The sequence below is a fragment of the Aulonocara sp. 'chitande type north' Nkhata Bay genome, linkage group LG14, assembly GCF_057382095.1.
Source record: "Aulonocara sp. 'chitande type north' Nkhata Bay isolate Kocher_YH1m ecotype deep benthic linkage group LG14, A_spYH_male_GT1.1, whole genome shotgun sequence".
In the NCBI taxonomy this organism is placed as follows: domain Eukaryota; kingdom Metazoa; phylum Chordata; class Actinopteri; order Cichliformes; family Cichlidae; genus Aulonocara; species Aulonocara sp. 'chitande type north' Nkhata Bay.
The window spans coordinates 2,178,541-2,191,896 of record NC_141357.1 but is presented as its reverse complement, the minus strand read 5'-3'; the positions used below and the strand labels follow the sequence as shown (position 1 = coordinate 2,191,896).

Here is a 13,356-nt window from a genome sequence, read left to right as displayed (position 1 = left end):
TACATTATGTAGAAATGCAAGAAAAAGAGATGCAATCAAAGCATTTGACCATCTTTAATTTAAAAAAAACTAAACGGTAAGTTCTGGATGTGCAGTGCAGCACATCACGTTCATGGCCTTACTGGGTAACATACGAGTAATACTTGAGCTTTTTTTGTAAAATACTTGTTACTGTTGCACACCGCGCCTTTATTACCACATCATTTGAGCTGGAGCAGATGTTGTATCTGAAATGAGTAAAGCTTTCAAATTAAAATATCATTGCTTGTTTAAAAAAAAGTACAAGTGTGTCAAAGAGTGCTTTTAAAGTATTTGACTCAGTGTTGGGATCACCGACAGATAACCCTTTCTCCTAAATAAAAGCTGTTGAAGGTACAGAAATATTGGGGGGTTTGATAGAAAAAATGTGGAAGCTGCTGGTGCCAAAATGGGTCTCGTCCACCCAAACGTGTTTTATGTATGTGGCCAGAGATTGGCGACATACGTAGTGAACCTTGTAAAGTAATTTTACTTTGAAAGAGTCAAACCGCATGTGACCAATACTTTCATTTCTTTCTCACCGTCTTCTCTAACACGTGTGTATAAACATCCTCATTTTTTCCTGATGTTATCGCAGTTATTGCCAGCAGCTCTGACACTAAACAACAGGTGGCTTACTCCTAAACTCAAAAAGCTGTGGCTGAAAAGAGAAAGGCGGAGACAGGGACAGAGAGGCCAAGTACAGGTTCACTAAAGAAGTGGACATTGCTAAACATCAGCACTCTGAGAAGATGCAGCAGCAGATCTCAGAGAATGACTCGGCCTCTGTGTGGAAAGGTTTTAGGAATATCACCAACTACAAGCCTAAAACCCCCCACTCCACTGATGACTTGCTCTTGGCCAACACCCTTAACGACTTCTACTGCCGTTTAGACGAGCCATCAGGCAGCCTTCACACCTCCAACGGCCCCAACAATAGAGACACTTTGGACACTCATTCCCCCACCTCTCCCCCCTCCATAGAGCCATCACCACCTTCAAACACTTCACCTACAACACCCCCCTCCTCACCCCACACAAAAGAGGATTTCACACCACCTCCTCCCACCACAACTCTTCATATTCATGAAACAGATGTGAGGAAGCAGTTTAAGAGTCTGAATGCTCGGAAAGCTCCCGGCCCAGACGGTGTGTCTCCTGCCACCCTCAGACACTGTGCAAACGAGCTGGTCCCAGTGTTTTCTGGCATTTTCAACTCCTCACTGCAGGCATGTCATGTGCCTGCCTGCTTCAAGTCCTCCACCATAATCCCTGTCCCCAAGAAACCTAGGATCACTGGACTAAATGACTACAGACCCGTGGCTCTGACATCTGTGGTCATGAAGTCATTTGAGCGCCTGGTTCTCTCCTATTTCAAGACCCTCACGGCCCCCCTCCTGGACCCCCTGCAGTTTGCATACAGAGCCAACAGGTCTGTAGAGGACGCCATCAACATGGCCCTACACTTCATCCTGCAGCATCTGGACTCCCCAGGAACCTACGCCAGGATCCTGTTTGTGGACTTCAGCTCTGCCTTCAACACCATCCTTCCAGACCATCTCCGAGGCAAGCTTTCCCAGATGAATGTGCCTGATCCCATCTGCCGGTGGATCACTGACTTCCTGACGTCTGGTGTCCTGGTGCAGCCACAACAACCTGGTGCTGAATGCCCAGAAGACAGTGGAGATTATTGTGGACTTCAGGAAGCACACAGCTCCACTCCCCCCCATCATCCTGACTGACACCCCCATCACCTCTGTGGACTCGTTCCGCTTCCTGGGTACCACCATCACCCAGGACCTGAAGTGGGAGCCCACCATCACCTCCGTCATCAAGAAAGCCCAGCAGAGGATGTACTTCCTGAGGCAGCTGAAGAAATTCAACCTGCCAACACGGACGATGATGCAATTCTACACTGCAATCATCGAGTCCATCCTCACCTCCTCCATCACTGTGTGGTACGCTGGAGCCACTATCAGGGACAAACAGAGACTGCAGCGTGTTGTGCACTCTGCCAGTGGCGTGTCCAGCGGGGTGGCCTGGGGGGGGCACAGGCCACCCCCCCAACCAGACTGGCCACCCCAGGTGCCACCCCAAAGGCAAAACAATAAAATTCAATCAAATATCAAATGTCCGATTATGTTTTCACGGTGACGCTCAGATATCCGAGTGTAAGTGAATGCAGCATCGCTTCTGCGCTATGTGCATCACGTTAGCAAAGGTAGGAGAGCCAAGCACGAAAGATGGCACTGCAGGAAACAATTTTTCGGTGAAAGAAAATGAGGACAGAATAAATGTCCCGGTAAGTAATATTAAGTTTGTTGAGTTTAGTAAACTTCGGTGAAATTAGAATACCAAGGAAAAAATAACACTTAAAGAATTATTGCAGCCGTCGAATATTTCAGACAGTATGCTACTGAGGGCAGCTAACATAAGAGTTATGCGTTATAAGATATAATCTAAGTCGTAACATTGCTGTATGGAGCTGCAGATTTGGTTGCAGGTTAACATAGCTGGACTGGCCATCGGGCATACCGGGCATATGTCCGGTGACTTTTTTGTAATGGCATGAACAATGAGAGGTGGTGGATTGGCCAGATGCAGGTCGATGTGTAGAAATAACTCCGTTGTTTGGTGGTGGCTATGGCGGGGCTTCCACAGAGGCAGCGGGTGGATGAGGGAAGGGGAGGCAGGAGGAGAGCCCCGAGGCAGCCGCCAGTCCGAGTGTCAGGTGAACTGAACTTCAGGTAAGAAGTTATGACCTGCAGTCTATCTGGGTCAGATATAAACCAAGTTTAGGTGGAGTTTATTTTCGTTGTGCTGACTTTTTACTGTCAGTTGCAATAACTCGTACTGCGTTCTAGCCAGCTTGACAGAGTTTTTATACAGCTGGGTGGTGCTATGATGCAGAGGTGGGACCAAGTCATTGTTTTGCAAGTCTCAAGTAAGTCTCAAGTCTTTATCCTCAAGTCTCAAGTCAAGTCTCAAGTAATGTCAGGCAAGTCAGAGTCGAGTCTCAAGTCACTGGTGTAAAAGTCCGAGTAAAGTCACAAGTCTGAAACTTTGAATTTCAAGTCCTTTCGAGTCTTTAAAAAAACAAAAAAAGAAAAAATAATGTTGCAGTTATGCTAAATGTAAATATTAGACCATGTAATTTTAAAATCTGTGTTTTTCTCAACACATGACAAAATAGTGAACTTAGAAAATATACACAAATTGTGAAATTGCACCTCTTTAAAATGCAGCTGAATTAAACCTAGCTCCAAGAATAATTTTCACCGACAGTTCTGAGATAAGCTGCATGTTATTCTTGGATGCGGTTGTAGGACCAGCTTTAAAATCGCATGACAAAAATATCATACATATTTTAAAAAAACTGCATCACCAACGTAGCCTGGACAACATTTGCTAGTTAGATGAAGTCAGCTATCTCATCGTAGCACATTTATATGCATATTTATAATTATATGGTTCTTGGAGTGAGTGCACACACTCATGAAGTTTAGTAACTTCAGGTCACTGCAACAAGTCCAGGTACAGTTTACCGACGGATGGGTGCAGGACCTTGAAATGCACCGTGTAGAACGAAAGACCATCGTACGTATCATAAGTTTACCAGTCTCACAAATCGTCTTCATAAATACACATTCCTTAACTGTTTATTAATAGGACCTTTGAGCTCAATGGTAATTAATTAGTAGTGGAAATAATTTCTGGTAGCATCACAGAAATGTAGCAGTGACAATAATATTGTATGCTGTAATCGTACTGGGCAATTAGTGATACAAAAAACCTGTTTTATCCTGTGAATAAAAGTATATGTTTTTGTCAATGTACCATAATAACAGAGGCGAAACGCAATATTGTGTCAGGACAATTCACTATTTATGCACAATAAACAAAGGAGCATAGCGCGACAATTTCTGTTCAGCGCCAGACTTGCTTGTAACCTATATCACCAATTATGTTATGAAAATGACGCATTAACTACAACAGCAGACTGACCTTTGTGTAAATGCTTGGAGCAGACTAACCTGTGAGCTGGAGGGTTCTGGGACGTTATATTTGATCTTTGAATGGCTGCAATCCAGGCCATCCGTCCTCTTTGTTACTTCGGAAACATGGCTCGAACAATTTCTCTTCAACGACGTAATCCGATAACAACCGATCTCTTTACCCGTCGGCTTCCCGTGGCTGTCATGCGACCGGCTATTGCAGTTAATAATACAACAGCTTCTTGACATTTTTGTGTTTCTTTTTATCGCTGTGTGACTGATTTCAATTGAAAGCCTGCGTGCGCTAGTACCGCTTGCCACGAGTTCCCAGAATCCTTTGCGGTTCTACCCGTGAATGACGTCACATTTTCAATCTCTATATAATATGCATGTTAAATTTTATATTTGGGGTGAAATATCAAGTCTTTTCAAGTAAACCGGTTCAAGTCCAATTCAAGTCCCAGGTCATTGGTGTAAAAGTCCAAGTCAAGTCACAAGTCTTAGAACATTTTTTCAAGTCAAGTCTAAAGTCATAAAATTAATGACTCGAGTCTGACTCGAGTCCAAGTCATGTGACTCGAGTCCACACCTCTGCTATGATGTTACTGATAGTGAACTTTATTTTATTCATAAGGTTAGTTAGTAGAGTTGCCAACGGCTCCTTAAAAAATGGAATGGTCCCTCATTCAGAGAAAATATTACACGTTTGGTGTTGAGCTGAGAAGAGACGCAGTTTGTCCCGGACTTTAGCTATAATGAAAAAAAGGCACAAAGCTGGAGTTATTCTGTCGTTACGCTGCACAGCTGCCTCTTCTTCTCTCATTCTCTCCTCTCCCGTTTCTACTTCAATCATGAAACTGATCAATGATCAGCTGATCAGCTCTCTTGTTTGTTTATCACTCACTTTGCGCCGAAAGAGGAAACCAGCGGATGTCGCGCTAAACAACAGCAGCACGTTCAAGCTTGATCAGCTGTTGTTAGAATTTATTTAATATTAATTTCTAGTATCAGCTGATGTTTGCTGGAGCCACAGCTGTAAAGCTGCTGGTCAGGATGGTTTGGTTATCTGGTGAGAGGGAAACATGAAGATGAAACCAGGAGATGTCCTTACTGAATCATCAGAGCTGAACAGGTGATGGAGAAACAGGTTTACCTTTTAGGTGACATGAATGAGCTGAAGGGAAGTTATGAACTGTTTCTGAGAGACGAATAACACCAGGATCCTTTTTTATGTAGCTGACAGCTGGTAACTGTGCAGGGGCGGGTCTAGCAAAGTGTTGCCAGGGGGCAGGTAGGGCATTAACAGGGAGAGGGGGGCACAAAGAAATACTTTTCTTTCTTATTCTCATTTAAAATATCTCACTTTTATTAAATAATTATCTAAATCTTACAACCAAAGTTTTTATCTGACGTAAAATGTATAGAAATCATACATATACCAACAAGACAGTGTACATATGGAAAAGATATATATAAATCTTATAAAGTTTGTATCTGTCTTGTGTGAAACTTGTATGAAAAGCATACAAGAGTAAAAGCAGATATAAGATCCCTTGAAAAATTATATAATGAAACTTGTATGTTTTGGATACTTACTAAAACAATATATGAAAGTAATGAGAAAGTGGCCACTTTCATGAGTAAATCATGTAAGCCTTATATGATTTACTCATGAAAGTGGCCACTTTCATGAGTAAATCATATACGTTTTTACTATTTCTTTTCCATATGGGACTGTCACAACAGCATTTGTTTTCATTCAAAGGCTTTATGGCTTTAATACCTGGTGGGCCGGTCTGTAGTCAAAATGCCCGATTTTCTGTCCCAGTCCAGCCCTGCAGGTTATACTGGCAGTGTCACGATGCCAGCTGACTGTATTTCATCATCAGCCAGTGTTGTTCTTTATCAGTATTACCAAAGTTTACCATAAGGCAGCATAGAAAGTATTTACTTGCTTTCAGGTTTTATTCAAATGTTAGTCTTTTCAGTTGTTTCCCCACTTTTTTCCTGTTTCAAAATCAAACACCAGTTTGTGAGAAGATTATCTTCTTTTTTTAACAGGCAGATAAAGTTTTACATTGGAACTGGCTAATTTGTCAATTGTTTGTTACAAATGTTCATATTTTAATATTCAAAAATGTTTTTGCCCAAAACATATGTGCACTATATGTCAGTAAAAATACTATGCAAATATTGCTGTCCTTGACTGCTGAGTAAACACTGACAAAGCACTGATTGTATCTCTTGTACTTTATCAACGCAGTATCTAAAAACTTTGCACCGTAGTGGTTAAAATCTCATTCTAATAAGAGTTAAAAGCGCATTCGGTTATTAGGTTTGTAGGATTATTGAATTATGGTTAATGGTTGGTAGAATTTTTTTTTTAAACATTATCTGCCAATTACATCTGCCACCCTTCTCCAAATCTGTGCCCCTACCTGGCCCCCCCAACAAAAATTTTCTAGACACGCCACTGCGCTCTGCTGAGCAGTAGCAGTTTCTGACACGGGCGGATTCACGGGCATCGGCAAAAAAAATAAAAAATAAAAATTGCTCGTACTCGTGCTGCCCCGACGTCAGCCAGCGCATATCGGGAATGTCACAGGCACCGATCGGTTTTCTGTCGCCCATTTGCTGGGAGTAAGGGCGCCCTCCGTTTGCGAGCTGCGCCTGCTGCTCAGGGAGGCGGGGCGGCGGGGGATTCTCTGGCTGGCTGGAGCAGCGTCTAATAACCAACTTGCAAAATAAAACAATTAAAAAAAAAACCCAACAAACACAAAAACACCAGACATCATGATACAGACTTATAATTTGCACCGATGTTTTTTCGAAATTCTGTACGTGAAAAGTGAGCGCGAGAGCCCTCGGTGCGCCTGCGCGCTGCTGAAGTCAAAGTAAACTTTATTGTCATCTCCGCTACTTACAGCCCAGCATATAGAGAGACGAGACGACGAGGCTCCAGCTACAGCAGTGCAAGTAAACAAAAAACAAATATAAGAAGAGTAAGAAAATAAATATACACTTTAGGACCAGGGGTAAAGGATCAATAACAATTTAAAATTTATAATTTGATGATTTAAAGTCTCACACAAGCCGTCGAAAGGGGAGGGGCCAGCTGCTTCCAGATAGAGCACATTTCATTCATAATGTTGTAAATCCAAGCCCATTATGGATTCATGATTTGAATCCTGGGTTGTGTGAAATCCCAGAAATACACCTTAGACAAAGTGAATCTTGAACTAAGGTGTAGGTGTGTTAGATCATGTTGTGGTGATCCTCGGGTTGGGGGATGATTGTTCATACTGGAGTGCAAAATTCAAACCAGTGGAAGATGGACAAGAAAAGTTCAAAGCCATCAGGTGCTCAGTTTAGAAAAAAAGAGAAAAAACAAGCAGAAACGAGCAAAAGATGCAGGTAAGCAGATGTGTGATTGGATAATGGCAGCTCATCCTGAAACTATCAGAATCAGAAAACTTTATTAATCTCTAAGGAAATTATGTGCGTTACAGTTGCTCCAAGAAGAAATGGTAAAAATAGCAACAGTAACAGACTAAACTCCAAACAATACATTATGTTACAGATTTTAATATTAAGAAGGTGTGTTCGCTCAGGGCGCCAAACAGGCTAGGACTGCCACTGCTGCTGAGAAGGTGATTGGCTGCAGACTCCCATCTCTGCAGGACCTGTACACCTCCAGGACACTGGGGCGTGCAGCTCGGATCTCAGCTGACCCTTCTCACCCTGGACACAGTCTGTTTGACCTGCTCCCCTCAGGCAGGAGGCTCCGGTCCATTCGCACCAGAACCTCTCACCATAAGAACAGTTTCTTCCCCTCTGCTGTTGGACTCATGAACAATAAACGTATGACTGTCCCCGCCACTAACACATGACCCTACGCTGTGTTCACTGCATCATTCCATGTTTGCACTGATCACCACCTGCACTCATGTATATATGTATATATCTATCTACTATATATCTAATTCTTATTTTTATGTTTATTTACAGTCTGACAGTATGTTTGCACTAAGTACCGCAGCATTTTCCTAATGTTGTAAACCTGCTCAACATTTGGCAATAAAACTCTTTCTGATTCTTAAAATCATGTTTTCCCTCTGATGAATCTGATTAAATTCCGATAATAATATTCAGTACTTACTTTTAAAAGTTTACTCTTCGGCCGCTCCGCTTCCACCGTTTTTTTTCGGCAAAATTATCCACACCCACCGCCGCGCTATGCATTCTGGGATATGTTGGGTCACGAAGTCTACACCGCCACATCCTTAAAATTCAGGGAAATGAAGGACACATTTGAAGGCCGCATTTTGAGCAGCCTTCAAATTGGGACAGCCTTCGTCGTGTCAATCGGCCTTAAAATGCGGCCTTTAAGGCTGCAGACCCTGAATTGGGATACAGCCATAATGATCTTGATAGTTGAGCTCAACAGGAGCTCAACCTGCGTCCGTTACAGATGAACAGCAGCCAGAATTGTTTTGTCCTACAGTGGCCACCGTAGCTAGGATTATGCGCTCGAGTTTGGAGGGGTGAGAAAACAGGTTGACTGCAATCTCCTGACAGCTAGTGAGTAACTTTTACACACAGAGCCTTTGTTTGCAATCCAGTTAAATATATCAGCTTCATCGTGTAATCTTACCAACAGCTAATGTTTTGTGTTCCTGACAAAATACATTTATTGTGTTTGACTCTCTGAACTATTAAAGCTACTAGAAAACTTAACTGCTGGATGGCAGCCCACTTTATTTCTTTTCAAGGATGGGAAACGAGAATAAACTGCTGCCCCCTCATGGTGAGGCGGTCACGGTGTATTTTTTGCAGAGCAAAAGGTGTTTTTAACCTTAAGGCAGTGTAGACGTTATTAAAAGTGTCCACACGTTAGCAAGAAAAGCATAAAGGAAGGAGAGCAGGCGGGTCATGAACAACTTCTTATTTAATAATACATTACATTCAAGGCAAATGATACACCCTTACCAATACATATTCAGCAATGCAATCGTTGGCTCCCTACATAAATAGAAATTTGAAATCTCAAAGTCAGTGCACAACATTAAGAGAGAACACTTAACAGTCAATCTGTAACATGGTCTGCACACATTCTGCATTTCTGCACAGTACACACCTCTGGCTAGTGCTGCTAAAACCAACATAAAAATAGATCTCAAAATAAGTTATATGTGTATTTGTATATATGTTGTGTCTGTCTTCATAGAAATATTGGGCTTTTGGTTCATATGTACAGCAGTATAGACTTTGATGGGTTTCTCAAATGACAGAAATTGCACAGTAGTGAAAGAATTCAAGAACACCATTTCCAAAAATATTTTACACAAATAGTAAACAGTCAGTCTTCAAGATGCAGTATGAAATTGCACGTTGTCGTCATGCCACAGAGGGGGCTGTTTCAAGGCTTTGGTACACAACGTCCTGATCGGAAGAAAAAGCACGGACCCGATTCCTCCTCCGAGCCTCCGCGGCGGCGGGGAGGAGGGGCCGTAGCGAGGTCCATCCAATGCCACGGCCTGTTCCTGGGATCAAACTAGCAATCGGAGAGCAGGATGACTACAGTACACGTTAGGATCGGGGAAGACTCTTGGCACTTGAATCACAGGTGCAGGTCCGTGTCGGACGACCGATCGTACGCGGTCGCGATGGACGGTTTAAGGAGCGATAAAGGGTCACACTGAGAAGAAGGGAGAGCAGGGAGGGTGTCAAAAAAGCATCCGACTCCCTTCAGATACAAACGTGAATGTGCTGTTACTCTGAAGCCAACACCAACACACTGTAATACTGATCCACTGAACACTAGTGATGGCATTAAAAGCAGCTTCTTTCAGATTTCTGTTGTTTTTTCTCTAAACCTGGGACTGTAAAGACAAACCCAGTCCGAGTCTCAGAGGCTGGACTTCGGCTTCACAGGGACAATTGCAACCACTTCTCTGGACAGTTGAACAGTCTTCGTGGTGCCTTCAGGTCAGCGTGCATGTTTCAAAGGAAATTACTGAAAGGATGGTCTATGTTTCCCGAGAATATTCTTTGCTGCGAAAAGTCAAACAAGCACTGACCACATCCTGCATCCTCGTGTCTCGCGTTCTATCCCATATACTCCATCTGGTTTGTTTTTTCCCAGGGAATGCCTAATAATGTGTGCTTCTATTTCCTGCAGCTTCACCAAATGTCAACATTTCAACACAGATCGATCTGAAACGGACGTTTTCTATGAAGTTAAATGGATTTACTTGTAGCTGGTTATTGGAGCTTTCACACTATAGTTCAGCTCTGTTGTGTGATAGTTAAGGATCATACAAATTTAAATGTTAATCAAAGATTATCTGAAATAATTATACTCCAGGAAGTATATCACAAAATTAGCTCAACTACTTGTTGTCTCAGTGTGATTTAATAGCAAGGCAAAGACCCTTTGAGATTAGCGAGAGATCCCAACAATCAGACAAGAACTTCCTTTTAAGTCTTGGGGACGGGGAACCAAGAAAGGTACATGTTTGTGACTAACTGTTAAATACTGTTTTTAAACAGCTGGAAAAAGCTGTAAGTTATGAACAAAAGCACTACAACACTAACTCGAGTCTATGATCTTATTGTGACGTCTGCTAAACTACAGCCAGCTGTTTGAGGTTTCCTTCAAGGAAGTGATTTTCATCCTTTTCATAAAAATATCCAAACACTGCTAGATAAATCAGTTTTTAAATTGTAATTCAACTAATCCTAATTAGATCAGTTTGTCTTCTTAGTCTGCTTTTGAAAACTCAGTCAGTCTTTGTAGGCTCAGCGAAGCCAGAAATAGCATGTTTGGTATTTTGTAATGACCCCGACACGTAAAGTCGTTTCCTAGTGTTTCAAGTGTCGCTGGATTCTTCACCACCTTTCTCCTGGTGACGTTGTGCCGGAAACCTTTGGCTCTCTGAAATTGATGAGCAGCCACAAAAAGAGCTAAAAACTATTTAAACTCAAGGTGAAACTGATCGAGATAAGTTGAGGTGCAGCTCTCAAACGTAGCTGTGGCCCTTTTAAAATTGCGAGGATAAGGAGGAAGGCTCGTGTGCTTGCGTTTCCTGTTGTGCTCTGGGAGTAAACATGCTTCAAACACTGACCGACATGTTCAGAAAAGCTGGCTGCAATTCATCCTGAGTTCCTAAATGGTCTGGCCTCTCGCAGGCTCCTCCGGCCCCCACAGACTGTGGCGTGGCCTTCACAGGGACCGCGAAGGACCCGCTCACAACAAAGTGCAAGTAAGTACCTTGGGCTGTTACTGAAAAAGGCAACATTTGTGTCATAATGACTTTGTGGACAAAAAGAAAAGAGGGGGTAAAAACACAAATGCTTGTAGAAAACACTCATGAAAAGGTCGTTGGCACAGTCCATTTGGTCACTAATGAAAACGTCTTCGTGGCTAAGTCTTCTGCTGTGTGTACATCCTGCACTCTAGTGGCCACAGATGGCACTGCATGGACAAACACAAACACTGAGAGCCTCAACTTTCCTGACAGCCATCCAACATGTTCTGTCTCAGAGTCGAGGAAAAGAGTGCGACTTTAGAAAACCGAGTTGTGACAGTGTGTGTGTGTGTGTGTGTTTCATGCACGCACGCAAACTCTGTCGGACTGGGGAAACTCAAGAATGCGTTCACAGTGTGATCAAACTCACAAGCATGCAGACAAATCCACATGTCCGAACAGGTACCATGGGCATTCCACGTGAAGGGCAATGTAAACAGATCGGGCCGAGCTCCAACAGCCGCCCCGGGGCCTTCACCTGGAGAAAAGGGACGCCTCGACCACCCGGCTGTGGCCTGGGTAAGTGGAGGCAGGAAGTGCTCTAGTTTCCAGCAGGGTCAGACACTCTCCCTCCGCATCCTCCCATTCCTCTTTCTGCCTTCTTCATCACAGTTACTTGTTGTCCATCAGAGACTGGACTTTGTGCACCAGCTCACGTGCTACCTTCAGGATATGCTGGACATCGTGCCGCTCAGCCATTTCTGTGGATCAGACAGGCTGTTAGAGAGACCGCTACCAATATGGAAATACAGCACAGTTTGTAGATTTCAGCAGCTAACTGATGAGCCCTGAAATGAGTTTGAACTATGTGTGTGTTTGTGAGGAAGCCAGATTATCTAAGAAACCCACACAGGTACAGGGAGAACATGGCAGCGCTAACGGCCACGCTGCAGATTCTACATGCGGACCCACTGACACTGAAGCTTTCTACTCACTGTTCAGACCTCAGAGCACTGGTATGAATGTGCGTCCTACCATTAAAGAATTTAATGATGTTGGTGAAGTCCATGTTGTTGTCCACGATGATCTCACGGTAAACTGTGACCAGCGCCAAGGCCAGGAAGAGGACAAAGTGCTGCGAGGAAATCCTGGGAGCCACCCAGATCACCTCCCACACCGCAAACACGTCGTCGTACAGCAGCTCTGCACACAGCACATTCCCGTAATCTGCATTTCTAAAGAGCGCTTCTCAACATGCACACTTTGTCTGCGCTCGGAAAACAGAAACGTCACGTGAGAGGAGGATGGCGTGTTCACCTCTCTTGAAGTCCAACAGGAACCACCGGTAACAGAAGTAGAAGTGAGTGTAATCGCCGTTCTGCTGCATCAGCTCGAACAGCTCCGAGTCCAGGATCTGCCATCACACAGAACAGCAGCAGCTGTTAGCTGGAGCGTCTCTCGCTCTCTGATACTCACTCTATGAATATCATCCATCACCTGGATCAGTGACCTCATGTTGGCAAAGTGCGAGTCCATGGCTCCACCATTAGGGAAGTTCTGACTCATCCTCTTCATCAGCTGAGTGAAACAGCTGTACGCCAGGCACTCTGACACACACACAGTTAACGATCATTTATTGAATATTTGTTCTGGAATAAATACTGTCGCAGAAATGAAAGCAAGCGTTCTGCTGCTGCTGCACATGTGTTTACTGGCTAAACGGACAAATGCTTTTTAGCTTCTCATTGTTAGGCAGGGCTTTGATCTGTGAGCTCACAGTAATTCAGTTCATTTCTCTCACCATCATCCAGGATGACCATGAGCGGAGCGAGGAGGTCACACATGCCCTGAACGTAGCCCATCTCTAAATGCTCCCACACATAGCTGCCAGGAAGAGAGAGGCAAAGAGAGACAGACTAAAGAGAGAGCACACACATCGGTAGCTGTTGTGAATGTTGGTGATTCGTTCTCCACAAATAAAACGCTAGAAACTGGAAATAACACAAACAGGCTGGAGATAAAACCTGCTTCTTCTCACTCTGTAAAATACTCGCCTCCACCTTCTGCACCTACTCATCACTGCACAAGTAATC

The 13,356-nt window shown here is 43.6% G+C and overlaps 1 protein-coding gene across 3 annotated transcripts in view; it reads right to left on the bottom strand.

Moving 5' to 3' along the window:
* Positions 1-8,943: 8,943 nt before the first annotated feature.
* The window catches only part of sgsm2 (small G protein signaling modulator 2), a 111,011-nt gene continuing 106,598 nt past the window's right edge, over positions 8,944-13,356 (bottom strand). For all 3 annotated transcript variants that reach the window (XM_086260566.1, XM_086260564.1, XM_086260567.1), the window contains 5 exons: positions 13,065-13,147; positions 12,761-12,870; positions 12,581-12,677; positions 12,299-12,466; positions 8,944-12,024 (listed from right to left, as the gene is read on the bottom strand). In XM_086260566.1, the coding sequence (XP_086116692.1) occupies positions 11,936-12,024; positions 12,299-12,466; positions 12,581-12,677; positions 12,761-12,870; positions 13,065-13,147 (547 nt within the window). In that variant the 3' untranslated portion in view covers positions 8,944-11,935. The remainder of the gene's footprint in view (positions 12,025-12,298; positions 12,467-12,580; positions 12,678-12,760; positions 12,871-13,064; positions 13,148-13,356) is intronic.